At 45.2% G+C, this 14920-nt stretch overlaps 2 protein-coding genes across 2 annotated transcripts; one reads left to right on the top strand and one right to left on the bottom strand.

The window, feature by feature from the left end:
* Positions 1 to 308: 308 nt before the first annotated feature.
* Positions 309 to 7902, bottom strand: LOC131109443 (tubulin alpha-1B chain-like). The gene is made up of 5 exons (XM_058061467.2): positions 7532 to 7902; positions 7416 to 7450; positions 3242 to 3461; positions 3020 to 3168; positions 309 to 1545 (listed from the first exon to the last, which is right to left on the bottom strand). Exons 3-5 carry the CDS (start codon positions 3357 to 3359, stop codon positions 577 to 579), a joined length of 1236 nt encoding a protein of 411 aa, XP_057917450.2. The 5' UTR covers positions 3360 to 3461; positions 7416 to 7450; positions 7532 to 7902; the 3' UTR covers positions 309 to 576.
* On the top strand, positions 7720 to 14006 carry LOC131109433 (uncharacterized). Its single transcript, XM_058061424.2, is given in 2 exon segments — positions 7720 to 8833; positions 9388 to 14006. Coding segments are annotated over 2 exon segments (5496 nt in total). The 5' UTR covers positions 7720 to 7956.
* Positions 14007 to 14920: the final 914 nt, after the last annotated feature.

Here is a 14920-nt window from a genome sequence, read left to right as displayed (position 1 = left end):
CCGATTTTTCCTCACGAGGGTAGCGGGGGTGCTGGAACCTATCCCAACTGTCTTCGGACGAGAGGCGGGGTACACCCTGGACCGGTGGCCAGCCAATCACAGGCCACATATAGACAAACAACCATTCACACTCAAGATTCATACCTATGGACAATTTGGAGTCGCCAATTAACCTAGCATGCATGTTTGTGGGAGAACATGCAAACTCCAGAGATGCTCAAGTGGAGATTCAAACTCAGGTCTTCCAATGTCCTGACTGCGTGGCCAACATGGTCTAACCACTCGACCACCATGCAGCCTTTTCTTTTCATAAAGATTGTAATTATTCTTCCAGGTTTATTTTCGTTTTCCATGCAAGGAAACTATGCATTCGGAATAAATGTCCTTACAAGGTCGCGTGGGTGAAACTATACATTCCTGCCAAGTCACATCATTTCATTTTTCAACTAATATTTTAGCCGTAATGCTTGATTATGAAGCTAACATGGCAGCAATGCTTTTTAAAGACAAGCGTTCATTTCATTTAAAACGAGACAAAAATGTTGTCCATTAATTTTTCATCTCCTTTTCAAAATGTCATGCTTCTTCACCCGCGTCGTCGATGGAGTCGGCGCCAACCTCCTCATAGTCCTTCTCCAGGGCAGCCATGTCCTCCCTGGCCTCGGTGAACTCCCCCTCCTCCATGCCCTCACCCACATACCAGTGCACGAAGGCGCGTTTGGAGTACATGAGGTCAAACTTGTGGTCCAGGCGGGCCCAAGCCTCGGCGATGGCGGTGGTGTTGCTGAGCATGCAGACGGCTCTCTGGACTTTGGCCAGGTCCCCACCGGGGACCACGGTGGGCGGCTGGTAGTTGATGCCAACCTTGAAGCCGGTGGGGCACCAGTCCACAAATTGGATGGTGCGTCTATGTTTGATGGTGTTGATGGCGGCGTTGACGTCTTTCGGCACCACGTCGCCACGGTACAAGAGGCAGCACGCCATGTACTTTCCGTGGCGGGGGTCGCACTTTACCATCTGGTTGGCCGGCTCGAAGCAGGAGTTGGTGATTTCACCCACCGAGAGCTGCTCGTGGTACGCCTTCTCGGCGGAGATGACGGGGGCGTACGTGGCTAGAGGGAAGTGGATGCGGGGATAGGGCACCAGGTTGGTCTGGAACTCCGTCAGATCCACGTTGAGGGCGCCGTCGAAGCGAAGCGAGGCGGTGATGGAGGACACGATCTGACTGATTAGCCTGTTCAGGTTAGTGTACGTGGGGCGTTCGATGTCCAGGTTCCTGTGGCAGATGTCGTAGATAGCCTCGTTGTCCACCATGAAGGCGCAGTCCGAGTGCTCCAGGGTGGTGTGTGTGGTCAGGATTGCGTTGTACGGCTCGACCACCGCCGTAGAAACCCGGGGAGCCGGGTAAATGGAGAACTCCAACTTGGATTTTTTGCCGTAGTCGACAGAGAGACGCTCCATCAACAGGGAGGTGAAACCGGAACCGGTGCCACCGCCGAAGCTGTGGAACACCAGGAATCCCTGAAGACCGGAGCACAAGTCAGCCTGGGGACAAAGGGAAAAACTAAATGTTTTTATGATTACGTATGGTAATGATTTGTGGTTAACTGGTGACTATGTCAACACACCATGCACACTCACACATTTAGAGATAATGATTTCTATGTCCTCTCTTAGACGTAAGTCTAAAAGGACTCTCATCCGGGTGAAACTCGAAGTACAACCGCTGCCAGATCTGGGTCATCTGGTCAGGATCCCTACCTGGGGAAGTGTTCGGAACACCTCCAACCAGTAGGACAGAGTCAATGACTGTCTCTTAACAAGCCTGGGATCCACTGGGAGGAGATGGATGGATCACCCTGGATGGAACCCGAGAGACAGAAGTCTTCCCTACTTAGGCAGCGGCCCCGGCGACCAGACCTCGGAGAAGCGGTGGAAGATGGATGCCACCATTATTGGCCCCCATTCCTGTCCATCTGGGCTATGGTACGTTCCCTTTTCGGTTTCTGTGATTATAATTTTATAATTTCAGCCATGGTCATGAGCTTTGGGTCATGACCGAAAGAATGAAATCGCGAATACAGGCGGCTGAAATGAGTTTCCTCCGTAGGGTAGCTGGACTCACTCTAAGAGATAGGGTGAGGAGCTCAGTGATCCAGGAGGGGCTAAAAGTAGAGCCGCTTCTCCACATCAAGAGGAGTCAGTTGAGGTGGCTCGGGCATCTAGTCCGGGATGCCTCCCGGACGCCTCCCTGGTGAGGTGTTCCGGGCCTGCCCTGCCCAGCCGGGAAAAGGCTCCTGGGGTAGACCGAGTACACGCTGGAGGGATTATGTCTCATAGCTGGCCTGGGGAACGCCTTGGTGGCTGGACACCAGGAAGTCTAGGGTTCCCTACTAAGACTGCTGCCCCCGCGACCCGGACCCGGATAAGCGGAGGAAAAATGGATGGATGGAACTCATATCGTTGGAAAGCAGAGTCTGAAGCTTCGGACGCCATTGGAATTATTTCCAAGACATATGATAATTGAAAAATATAATTGCAAATCACGGCGGCACGGCTGTCGAGTGGTTAGCGTGTAGACCTCACAGCTAGGAGACCAGGGTTCAATTCCACCCTCGGGCCATCTCTGTGTGGAGTTTGCATGTTCTCCCCGTGCATGCGTGGGTTTTCTCCGGGTACTCCGGTTTCCTCCCACATTCCAAAAACATGCTAGGTTAATTAGCGACTCCAAATTGTCCATAGGTATGAATGTGAGTGTGAATGGTTGTTTGTCTATATGTGCCCTGTGATTGGCTCGCGACCAGTCCAAGGTGTACCCCACCTCTCGCCCGAAGGCAGCTGGGATAGGCTCCAGCGACCCTCGTGAAGAAAATTGACAGATTAAGACGCTTAATGAGCCATATGTCGGCCGAGGGTTGCAGTTTTTTTCCATGTTTTGTTTTCAACTTCCCGAGCAAGATCCTTCAAATTCCGAATTTGAATATAATAAAAAGATGACACCGCAATCGCAGCTGCTCACCAGTTTGTGAATCTTATCCGCCACCAGCTCAATGATCTCCTTGCCGATGGTGTAGTGTCCGCGGGCGTAGTTGTTGGCCGCATCCTCCTTGCCGGTGATCAGCTGATTGGGATGGAAGAGCTTCCGATACGTTCCGGTGCGTACCTCATCTAAGAGGAAAAAAAATCATGCCTATGAATATGACGTCCACAAAGCTGCACTGATTTGACAATTTGCGTTTACCGATGACGGTGGGCTCCAGGTCTACAAAAACCGCTCTGGGGACATGTTTCCCGGATCCGGTTTCACTGAAGAAGGTGTTGGAGGAGCCGTCACCTCCGTACGCTTTTGAGCTGGGCATCTGTCCGTCTGGCTGGATGCCATGTTCCAGGCAGTAGAGCTCCCAGCAGGCATTGCCGATCTGAACGCCAGCTTGGCCCACATGGATAGAGATACACTCGCGCTGTGGAAGTGGGGATAACAACTCTTCTTAGGAGTTACGGAAAACTACTTTGAAAGACTTCCTACATCCTTCCAGGCCGACTTCTGCCAGACAGCTGTAAAACTTATGGTTTATATTTTTGGGATTGGCGCTGGATAAAGTTTGCTTTACGGCAGGGGTCTCAAACATGCGCCCCGCGGGCCAAATGTGGCCCGCAGGACACTAGTTTGAGGCCCCGGCCTTGATATGAAAGTTTAATGTTTGATATGGATGCTGTATGGTATCATGTACCCAGAAAAAATTATTACGTTTGATTAATGTTCATGTTAAAGGTTAAATAACTGTTAATAGTTATCCTCCCTATCCGTGTGGAAGTGGTAAGTTTTTGGCTATTTAAGTTTAAAGGAAATAACTTCAAGGTTACCGTTTAGGTCGCTAGCTCTCTAGTTTGCGAGTTAGCATGTGTCTCAAGACCCTGCAGTTGCGCAATATGTTGTAAATAAAAAGAATATAAATGTGACTATAGTCGTGTTTTGTCATGTCTACAGGGCTCTAATAATGCTTTGTTCATTTTAATGTGAAAAAAATAATTTGTCTACCCACCAACTATATGTGGTTTCTTAAGTTTTTATTATTTGCCGTTTCATTATTATTATTATATTTATTTATTACTGATTGATTTTCTTTATTCTTGATTTGTTTATTTTTCATCTTATTTTGTGTAGAAAAATAAAAAGTAAGATATTTGAGAACAGTGGAATGTTTTATCAGAGCTTTTATTGTAGAAAATTGGAACCAAAGCAAAGTTTATTCATTTTTCTGTTTTTAATAAATGTGTTTTTTTTTTTTGGAAAACCTGATGCGGCCCAGTCTCACCCAGACCCTAGCTCCAGTGGCCCCCAAGTAAATTGAGTTTGAGACTCCTGCTTTACGGGTTCTAATGCGAACAGAGAAGGTTCTAATGAGAATGCTCTGAAGTCTGGTTTTGATTACAGACGAACGTAGTTGAAATAGTAATTGGATAAACAGTGCCTCTGCTGGTGGCAGATATGTACTGCACCTTACTTTGGCTCAACGGCTAAAAAATGTGATTATTCAACAATCTATTCCGAACAATTGATAGAATTCTAAGTGTCACTTAATTTTAAGAAAGAGAGTGAGGCTCGATAATTGTTACACCGGGCTCACGCTGAATCCGTTGCGGCCGCCGGAAGCAAATTTTTTAAATATGTGTATTTAATTAATTTAATTTAATTTACAATTGAATAACATAATCAAGAGACCGCAACATATTTGGCTCCCGTACCAATACTGCCGCTTGAAAAATTAAATTTAGTGAACCCGACTTCCTGCTTGGAGGGAGAAAAAAATCCTTTTAGCACTCACCATGTTCTCCTGAAGCAGAAGAAGAGTTACAGTTGAAATGATATGACTGACAGATGACAAACTGTCTCAGATGTTTTGAGTCCTGCGTTAAGTAGCAAGGTGTTCTATGACTCTAGCTAGCTTAGATGCTAATTCCAGCTGTTGTGATTCCTGTTCCTAGCGGGCCAATCAAAGTGGTCTTTTTGTCAGGAGCTTGAGTTCATGCTCAAGGGCGTCCTCTGACTGTATACCTCCACTTTCTAGCTGCAATTTAATTCACACATTCATTACATTTTAAATGGATCTTTTTGACAACTTTCCATGTTGCAAGTAAGCCAAAGTAGCATTTCATTATGGATTTATGGCTTTAATAATCACAAAATGACTTTATTACTGCCTCCACAAAGTAGCTTTCAATTAAGTTCTGTTTTGTCTACTGAGATGTACAATTTGGTGAAAATGCCAATTACAGGAAAAAATTGACTTTTTTTTGCACTTTTGCTCATTATTGACAATGCTTATGTGACACATGAACACATATGTCTTTCTCCTTTCATTCTAAAGATACACAAAGAGCTAAAAAAAAGAGGCCGCTCCTGAATGCACCAAATGGGAAACACTTATTCCACCTACAAAGCCTGCTGTTAACTCGTTCAATCCCAATTGTTGGGATTGTTTTGACTGATATTTCAGCGCAACATGAAATATTGTGCTCCATGGCTTTATAAACCTGGAACCTACCAAAAGAAAGATTAGAATCTTTCATTGGGAAAAAAAAGTTTGTTTCTACCTGTTTCTGTTCTTTAGTAATCAGTAGAACATGGGAAATATCAGTTGCCAACTAAAAAAAAACAGCTTTCTCTGGAAAAAAAAAATTTCAAGCATAGACAAATATTTAGCTTTTGCGACAGCGGAAATATCTAAACTATACCATAATGTAGACAACACAAAAAGGGTTTACAGCCAAATATACATTTATTTACAAATATAACACCATGAACTATTTACATTTTTCACATTGCGGCCATTTACAGTAAAGTCTCGTTATATCGATATCGGTTAAAACGAATTACTACTTATTACAATACTATTTTCATTTCCCGGCAAATTTCTAGTCTTTTATGATATAATTAGCTCCGTTAGTACGATACACGGTTATTATGATAATCCGGTTACTACGATGCCCTTTTCATCTCCCGCCAGCCAATTTGGTCTGCTTATATCGATACAAAAGCAGCTTAAATCAATCTTTGCTTAAGGATTTCAATACCAAAAAGGCGTCAACTTTATTTTTTCACACTTCCACCACCAGAGTGCAGCACACACAGCGGAAAACACCCGTCCCTTGCGCCTACCCCTCCGGGTGGCAACACCTTCCCTATCGATAGTTCCGGGGTGATTATGTTCCGGGCTGAATTATGTCCCGGTAACCGGTAATCACTACAGCGTAAGTTTATTTTTATTTACTGTAGTACAAAATGTATTGTAGTACAAAAGCATGCTAGATATGCAATCCATGAACTCAAGGAGAAAATTACATGCCATATCAAAGATCCGCCCACTTTTAATGCAGTTCGGCGCAGGATTGGATATATGGATAGTCCGGTTATATCGATATTTTTTCCGACTCCCGAGAATATCAATATAGCGAGACTTTACTGTATATTGCTTAAAACTGCTCTAAAAGTTGTGTTATCACCTTTTTGCTTCTCACGCTTTCGGGTTTTTTAAAAATATATGAATACATCTTTTGTATTGAATTAGTTAATTTTATGTTTTTTTTTATCCATGCTGTGACCATGCAGTATCAGATTCATGGTAATGTAGATGTAATAATAAGTATTATGGTAATCTTAAGCATTACTGGAACTTCCTTCCTGGGGGTATTGAGTTCACATTGCTAAACATAAAGAAACGCTACACCTAGCATTAACTTATTCAAACTCGAAAATAAAAACAGTAGCAGCTCCATTATGTAGCGTTAGCTTTCAGTAAAGATCTGATGCAATGTGAGCTTGTGACGCTAGTAGCTAGCCGAGTGCGGTGTAGCTAGGTGTCACTACGCCAGTCACGTAGTTCTTCGGCGTAACAATAGTAATAGTAACATAATAATAATGTTGTTAGCTGCACAGTGGTCGAATGGTTAGCATGTCGGCCACACAGTCAGATCGGGAAGACCAATCTCCACTTGGGCATCTTTGTGTGTAGTTCTCCGGGTACTCAAAACATGCTAGGTTAATTAGCGACTCCAAATTGTCAATAGGTATGAATGTGAGTGTGAATGGTTGTTTGTCTGTATGTGCCCTGTGATTGGCTGGTGACCGCCTTTTGGCCAAAGACAGCTGGAATAGGCTCCAGCATACCCCCGCGACTCTAATGACGATAAGCGGCATAGAAAATTCTGGATAACTTGGTTAATTATGCGCCCCATTACATGCATTCTTAGCTGTCTTTTTTATCTGTTTTGGTATCTTTAGAATACATCAAAGATTAACACCTGTGTTCATGTTTCATATAATTCTAAATAAGTGCAGTTTTCCTTGAAAGGACTTGGCGGAGGTGAGCATTCTACTTAAGTGAGTGATCTGTTGTGTGTTTTCCAAACTGTACCTTTCAAGAAAAGGTGCCGGTGGTTAATAACAGCCCTGCAATACAAAGTGTTGAAGTTAAATAACAATAAGTTCAATATATTTTTTAATAAAAATCTTAAAAGTGTAATGGCGTACCGACGAAGGCGGACGAGGGCTCTAAGGGCACACCACAGCAGGTACTCTCCTGGCGTGACTTTCATGGTACTCGTTGTGATGATGGAGGCCGGCGGTTGGGTCCCTCCACCCGCCTGCACGAGGCCAACTGTGGACCACAGCGAGTGACGTCACTACGGGCGCGTGACACAGACACGTCACCACGACGTTCAAAGGACGTGCGCGCCTGTTAGCGATGTGACGTCCCGCTCGCCGCTTTTCTTCCGTTTCGTGATAAAGCTGCACTTCTGGTGACGCCAGTGTGAGTATAACCGAACAGAACACCGCCTTATAGCTTTAATTGGCACTTTTTCTTTCGTCGGAAAACGCCTTTAGAAGGATTGTAGCGGACGTCAGGCTACAAGTTAGCTTAACTTCACGTTAGCATTGCTGAGTTCAGGGACGCTATGGAAAAAGCAGCGTCCACGCGGATTTCATTGAGTGGTTGCGGCGAGGCAGAGACAACCTTTGTAAAAAGTCAATGTCAAGAAAAAAAACAAAAAACCGGGCCAAGAATGACAAAGAAGTTCTTAAAGGACCACTGCAAGCAGAACAAACTGTATTCTACGCCATATCTGAATGACACGCTCTACCTTCACTTCAAGGGTTTCTCCACCATTGAGAACTTGGAGGAGTACACCGGTCTCAAGTGTTTGTGGCTGGAGAGCAACGGCTTGCAACGTATCGAGAACCTGGACGCTCAGATTAACCTCCGCTGCCTATTCCTGCAGCAGAACCTGATCCAGAAGCTGGAGAACCTGGCCCCGCTGCAGAAGCTCTGCTCCCTGAATGTCTCCAACAACTACATCAACACCATCGAGAACATCTCCTGCCTGCCTCAACTCAGCACCCTGCAGATCTCACATAACAAATTGGAGGTTGTGGATGACATTCAACATCTGAGCCAGTGTGTGGCCATCACAGTTTTGGATCTGTCCCACAACCTCCTCCACGAGCCAGACATTCTTCCGGTCTTTGAGGCCATGCCGGAATTACGTGTTCTGAATCTGATGGGCAACAAAGTGGTGACCAGAATCCCCAACTACAGGAAGACCCTCATCATCCGCCTCAAGCAGCTCACCTTCCTGGACGACAGGCCGGTCTTCCCCAGGGATAGAGCCTGCGCTGAGGCTTGGGCGCTTGGCGGCCTGGAGGGGGAGCGCAAGGAGAGGGAGCAGTGGGACAACCAGGATAGGAAGAAAATCCGGGACAGCTTGGATGCTTTGGCGTTACTGAAAAAGAAAGCCCAGAGGAAACTACGTCTTAAAGAGGAAGCGGAGAGAGGTGAGATTTTGATAAATGTGAGAAATTATTGAATTTAATTATTTAATTTTAATAAGTTCAATCCATTATTTATAAATATTTCCATTCTTATTACATATTTTCTCAATAAAATGTATTTTTTGGTAACATTTTTGGGTGTCTGGAACAGATTTAGATTATTTCCTATGGGAAAAATTGCAACTATTTTTGCACATTTTTGTTTTTTTTGTTGGGAGTGGCACGGCGGTCAGGAGACCAGGGTTCAATTCCACCCTCGGCCATCTCTGTGTGGAGTTTGCATGTGCGGGTTTTCTTGCCGGGTACTCTGGTTTCCTCCCACATTCCAAAAAACATGCTAGGTTAATTGGCGACTCCAAATTGTCCATAGGTATGAATGTGAGTGTGAATGGTTGTTTGTCTATATGTGCCCTGTGATTGGCTGGCCACCAGTCCAGGGTTTATCCCGCCTCTCGCCTGAAGACAGCTGGGATAGGCTCCAGCACCCCCGCCTCCCCCGCGAACCTCGTGAGGAAAAAGCGTTTGAAAATGAATGAATGAATTTTGTTTCCTTTCAGGTGAGCTTCAGTCTTCCCTCGTGTCAGACACATCTTGTGAGGAATCATCTGCTGAGAACATCCACAGCTTTGTGCAGAACTCCTTGGATGCCCATGAGGAGTTTCTTCAAAGTCAAACAATGCAGTGTGATGAAAACCATGGAAATGATGAAGACTTAGAGGCAGACAAGCTAGAGTCCGAAGATAAGATGTCTGAGGAAGATGAAGAACATCTTGAGCAGGCTGATGGAAGTCAAGTAGAGGATCAGGTTATCTGCGAACTTCCAATAATTGTAAACTGTGAGGATGCACGTCATGAGAACCAACTTCGTTTCGTCACGGAAGACCCGCAAGGAGCAAGTCCACCGGAGACGGAACTGAATGATGCGGAGTTGCTGCATGCCGATGATCTTGCCGAGAAAGTTGATGAACAGACTCAGCAGGTCGACCATGAAGAGAAGGTCCTCTGTGATGAAACAAGAGAACCTACAATTGCAAGTAATGCGAACAATGAAAAGGAGAAGAAGCTTCCTTCCATGGAACCCACTGAGCATGTTGATGTCGATGAGCTTCCTGTTCTTGAGGATGTGGAATCACCTACTCCCAACATCCAAAGCTCAGCTCAGGACTTGCTGGAAGTCCATAAAGAGTTCCTCCAAAGTCAAACAAGACCACTGTCCAAAGAAAACCAAGAAAGCAAAGCAGACCAGCTTGATGAAGAGTTGGAGTCTGAGAAACTTGATGAACATGCTCATCAGGTAGATGTTCAGGACAATCAGGTTCTCAGGGATGAAACTAGAAGAGAACCGACAATTGTGAGTCATGCTAACGACGACCAACAGAAGGTTCTTTTACTGGAGTTGGCGCTACAAAATCCCAGCACTCTAGTGACTGTACAGGAGGATGCACAGTTGCCGCATGTTGATGATCTTCCTATTCTTGAAGATGCGAAACCACCTAGTCAGACCTTTGTGTGGGACAAAGTGGACTCCCATGAGGAGTTTCTCCAGAAACAAACAAATCTATCCGAAGGGAACCAGCAAAATGAAAACCCTCAAACAAACCATCTTGATGACTTGGAGGCTGAAGATGAAGATAAAATATACGAAGCTGAAAGAGCTCAGCATGCAGATGGTGAGGAGGACCAGGTCCATCTTGTCAAAGAACCAGAAAGAGAACTTCCAACGTTTGCAAACAATGAAAGGAAGCCACAGAGGGAACAGGTCTCTGTCAGTGGAGACCCTCCCAAAGAGCTAAAGGTTCCTACTTCCACAGGGTCTAGGGTGGAGGAAGCAGACCTTCTATACATCGATGGGCCACCTTCTGAAGCCATCTTTGTGCAAGACACACTGGAGGTCCATGAGGAGATTCTCCACAGTCAACCCAACGAAAACCAAGAAATCTGCAAAGACTCCAAATCAGAGCAATTTGAGGAGAAAGGAGAAACAGTGATGGAATTTGAGATGTTTGAACAAGCCGATGGAGAAGAGGCTCATGTTCCTTGTGATGAAACAGAGGTTGAACCTGAAACATTAAGCTACGAGGGCAAAGAACATCCCTCTGTGGAAGTAGAAGCTCCTAAATACCCAGATGATCCTGGTCCTCTGGAGATTGGACTGCAGGAACCACAAACAGTACACATGAATATTGTACCTGTTCTTGAGGATGTAGAACCACCTTTTGAGAACATCCATATTTGTGTGAAGGACATGTTGGAAGCATACGAGGTCTCAGGTCAAACCACGCTGCAACCAAGCATCCAAAACTCAGAACTTGTTGAAGGTTTGGAGGCCAAGATTGAAGATAAGATGTCCGAGGAAGATGAACACGCCGATGGAGAGGAGGATCACGTTCTTGGTGACGAAACGAAAAGAGAACCTAAAATTGTGAGTCATTTGAAAGAGGAACATCAAACCCAGCTTCATCCGATGAAGGGAGACTCACCCAAAGAACCGCTAAGTCCTCCTGGACCTGGGACTAGACTGGAGGACATGGAGCCACCACAAATGTCTCTTCATATTCTTGGAGATGTGGAAGCATCTGTCCAGAACATTCATAGCGTTGTGAAGGACACATTGGAGACACAGGTGGAGACACTGCAATGTGATGAAATCCAGGAAAAGAGTTCAGAGGTCAACATGGTTGCAGATGAAGATGAACAGACTCAGCAGGCCGACGGAGAAGAGTATGGACTTCCTGGTGATGAAGCAGGAGAATCTTCAATCGATTTGGTCGGAGTAGAGCCCCAAGGTCCATGTCCACCGGAGACTGGACAACAGGATGAAGAACCACTGCATGCTGAGGATGTTCCTGCTCTGTGGGATGTTGGAGAACTTGCTGGAAACATCCAGAGCTTTGTGCAGGCCACAGTGGAGAACCATGAGGAGTGTTTCCACAACCAGATGACACAGCAGACCAGTGAAAACCAGGAAAACGAAAAAGTCTTCAAATCCGAACCAGAGCAGGAAGAGTTGGAGGACAAGACCAAAGATAAGATATCTGAAGAAGAGGATGAACTTCTTCAGCAGGTGGATGAAGATGATAATCAGGTTCTCAGACATACAGCAGGACAGGAGCATCCTTCCGTGAGGGTAGATCTCTCTGAAAAACCACACACCTCCAGTACAACTGGGATACAGGAAGTAGAGTCACAGCACCATGATGTTCCTGCTCTCCGAGATGATGAACAACCTGCTGGAAACATCCAGAGCTTTGTGCAGGCCACAGTGGAGCACCATGAGGAGTGGGTCCACAACCAGGAAAATGACAAAGCCTTCAAATCCGAACCAGAGCAGCTTAAGGAAGAGTTGGAGGACAAGACCAAAGATAAGATATCTGAAGAAGAGGTGGATGAAGATGATAATCAGGTTCTTGGAGATCAAAGAGGAAGAGATCTTCCTTCTGTGAGGGTTGATTCTTCTGAAGAACCACATTCCCCTCACCCAATGGCAACTGGGATACAGGAAGTAGAGTCACAGCACCGTGATGATGCTCCTGCTCTCCGAGATGATGAACAACCTGCTGGAAGCATCCAGAGCTTTGTGCAGGCCACAGTGGAGCACCATGAGAAGTGTTTCCACAACCAGATGACACAGCAGACCAAGGAAAACCAGGACGATGAAAAAGTCTTCAAATCCGAATCAGAGCAGCTTAAGGAGGAATTTGAGGACAAGATCAAAGATATGATATCTGAAGAAGAGGATGAACTTCTTCCGCAGGTGGTTGAAGATGATAATCAGGTTCTTGGAGATAAAAGAGGAAGAGATCTTCCTTCTGTGAGGGTTGATTCTTCTGAAGAACCACATGTGGAACCACCTTCTGATGACATGCAGAGCTTCATCCACCAGATTACAACACAGCATTCCAATGAAAAACTGGAAGAAGATTCGACATCAGACCATCTTAATGAAGGCTTGGCTGTTGAGATCCACGTGAAGAGTTCTGAGGAAGATGAAGAACAGGCTCAGTGTGTGATTGGAGAGGAAGATCAGGTTCTTTGCATCAAAGCAGGAAGAGAATCTTCAACCGTTGTAATCCATGGGAGTGAGCACCATGACAACCAGCTTCCTTCAGTGAAGGTAGACCCTCCTAAAAGAACACCTTGTCCTGGTCCACTAGAGACTGGGCTACAGGATGCAGACCCACTACTCATTGAGAATCGAACCGATCCTCAGGATGTGGATCCACCTGGTGGTAACATCTACAACGTTGTACAGGACACATTGGAGATCCATCAAAGTCAAACACAGCAATCTGGAGAAAAACCAGAAGACGATTCCAAATCAGAACAGCTCGATGTAGGGTTTGAGGCCAAGATCCAAGATAAGATGTCTGAAGATAAAGATGGTAAGGAGCATCAGGATCAAACCAGAGAACCAACTGTGAACCAGTCAAGTGAGGAGCAGGATCAGAAGCCGCTCCCTGAGAGGGGAGATTCTCCCGAAGAAGCAGAAGGTCCATGCACACTGGAGACTGAACTGCCACTGAAAACTGAGCATTTGGAACCAGAAGTTGAGAACTCCGAGAACTTCATCCAGGACACATTAGAGAGCTTCCAAAGTCAAACGCAGAAATCCAACGAAAAACCTGAAGACTCTAAATTAGAGCATCTTCACAAAGAATTGTCTGTTGAGATCCAAGATGATGAACTGCTTCAGCAGGTTCAGGTTCAAGTTCTTAGCAATGACACAGCAATTGTAAGCCACGAGAACCAGCTTCCTTCTGTGAAGGTTGACCCTCCTGATGAAGCACCCGATTCTGGTCCCCTAGAGACTGCACCACGGGATGCAGAACCACTTTTCATTGATGATCTGCCTGATCTTCAGGATGCGGACCCTCCGAAGGAAATGTTCTCACATCTACGCATGTTCAAACCAAAAATCCAAGTCCTGTCAGCAGAAGGATCAGTCATCAGTTCCTCAGATACCGAGTTGTTTCTCTTAACAAGTGACTGCTCCAAGCCGACTGGACCTCCTCACGACTCATCACTCATCTATCCAGAAGATCTCCACCATCACCTGGAGCCACAGCCTTTGGAGCTGGAGGAAAAAATGTGAGACGATTCAAATGTCTTCTGCTCTGCGCTGCTTGATTGTGGAGCTGGACTGATGTCATCATCACCATTGGAGTCCGTACAGTAGATCTATGATGTCATCATCACCATTGGAGTCCGTACGGTAGATCTATGATGTCATCATCACCATTGGAGTCCGCACGGTAGATCTATGATGTCATCATCACCATTGGAGTTCGTACGGTAGATCTATGATGTCATCTTCACCATTGGAGTCCGTACGGTAGATCTATGATGTCATCATCACCATTGGAGTCCGTACGGTAGATCTATGATGTCATCATCACCATTGGAGTTCGTACAGTAGATCTATGATGTCATCATCACCATTGGAGTTCGTACGGTAGATCTATGATGTCGTCATCATCTTCACCATTGGAGTTCGTACAGTAGATCTATGATGTCATCTTCACCATTGGAGTCCGTACGGTAGATCGATGATGTCATTTATAGAGTTATGATGTACAGTTATAAAGGTGTACAGTCATCACAATCAAAGGTGTAGTCATCACAATCATTAAGGTGTACAGTCATAAATGTGTACAGTCATCACAATCATTAAGGTGTACAGTCATAAAGGTGTACAGTCATCACAATCATTAAGGTGTACAGTCATCACAATCATAAAGGTGTAGTCATCACAATCATAAAGGTGGAGTCATAAAGGTGCAGTCATCACAACCATAAAGGTGTACAGTCATCACAGTCATAAAGGTGTACAGTCATCAGTCATAAAGGTGTACAGTCATCACAGTCAAAGGTGTAGTCATCACAATCATAAAGGTGGAGTCATAAAGGTGCACAGTCATCACAATCATAAAGGTGTACAGTCATCACAGTCATAAAGGTGTAGTCATCACAATCATAAAGGTGGAGTCATAAAGGTGCACAGTCATCACAACCATAAAGGTGTACAGTCATCACTGTCATAAAGGTGTACAGTCATCACAATCATAAAGGTGTACAGTCATCACAGTCATA

This window comes from Doryrhamphus excisus, linkage group LG23 (assembly GCF_037039965.1).
Source record: "Doryrhamphus excisus strain RoL-2023G ecotype Guam linkage group LG23, RoL_Dexc_Guam_v1.1, whole genome shotgun sequence".
NCBI classification, from domain to species: Eukaryota; Metazoa; Chordata; class Actinopteri; order Syngnathiformes; family Syngnathidae; genus Doryrhamphus; species Doryrhamphus excisus.
The sequence above is the reverse complement of the archived record's forward strand: the minus strand, read 5'-3'. Positions and strand labels throughout refer to the sequence as shown.

Excerpts from the sequence above, each read along its gene's own strand:
- LOC131109443 (XM_058061467.2), bottom strand. The coding sequence starts at position 3,359 with ATGCCCAGCTCAAAAGCGTACGGAGGTGACGGCTCCTCCAACACCTTC. Across the intron at positions 3,169-3,241 it reads CCTGGAGCCCACCGTCATCG|ATGAGGTACGCACCGGAACG; the intron begins GTAAACGCAAAT and ends TTTTCCTCTTAG. Across the intron at positions 1,546-3,019 it reads CGGATAAGATTCACAAACTG|GCTGACTTGTGCTCCGGTCT; the intron begins GTGAGCAGCTGC and ends CTTTGTCCCCAG.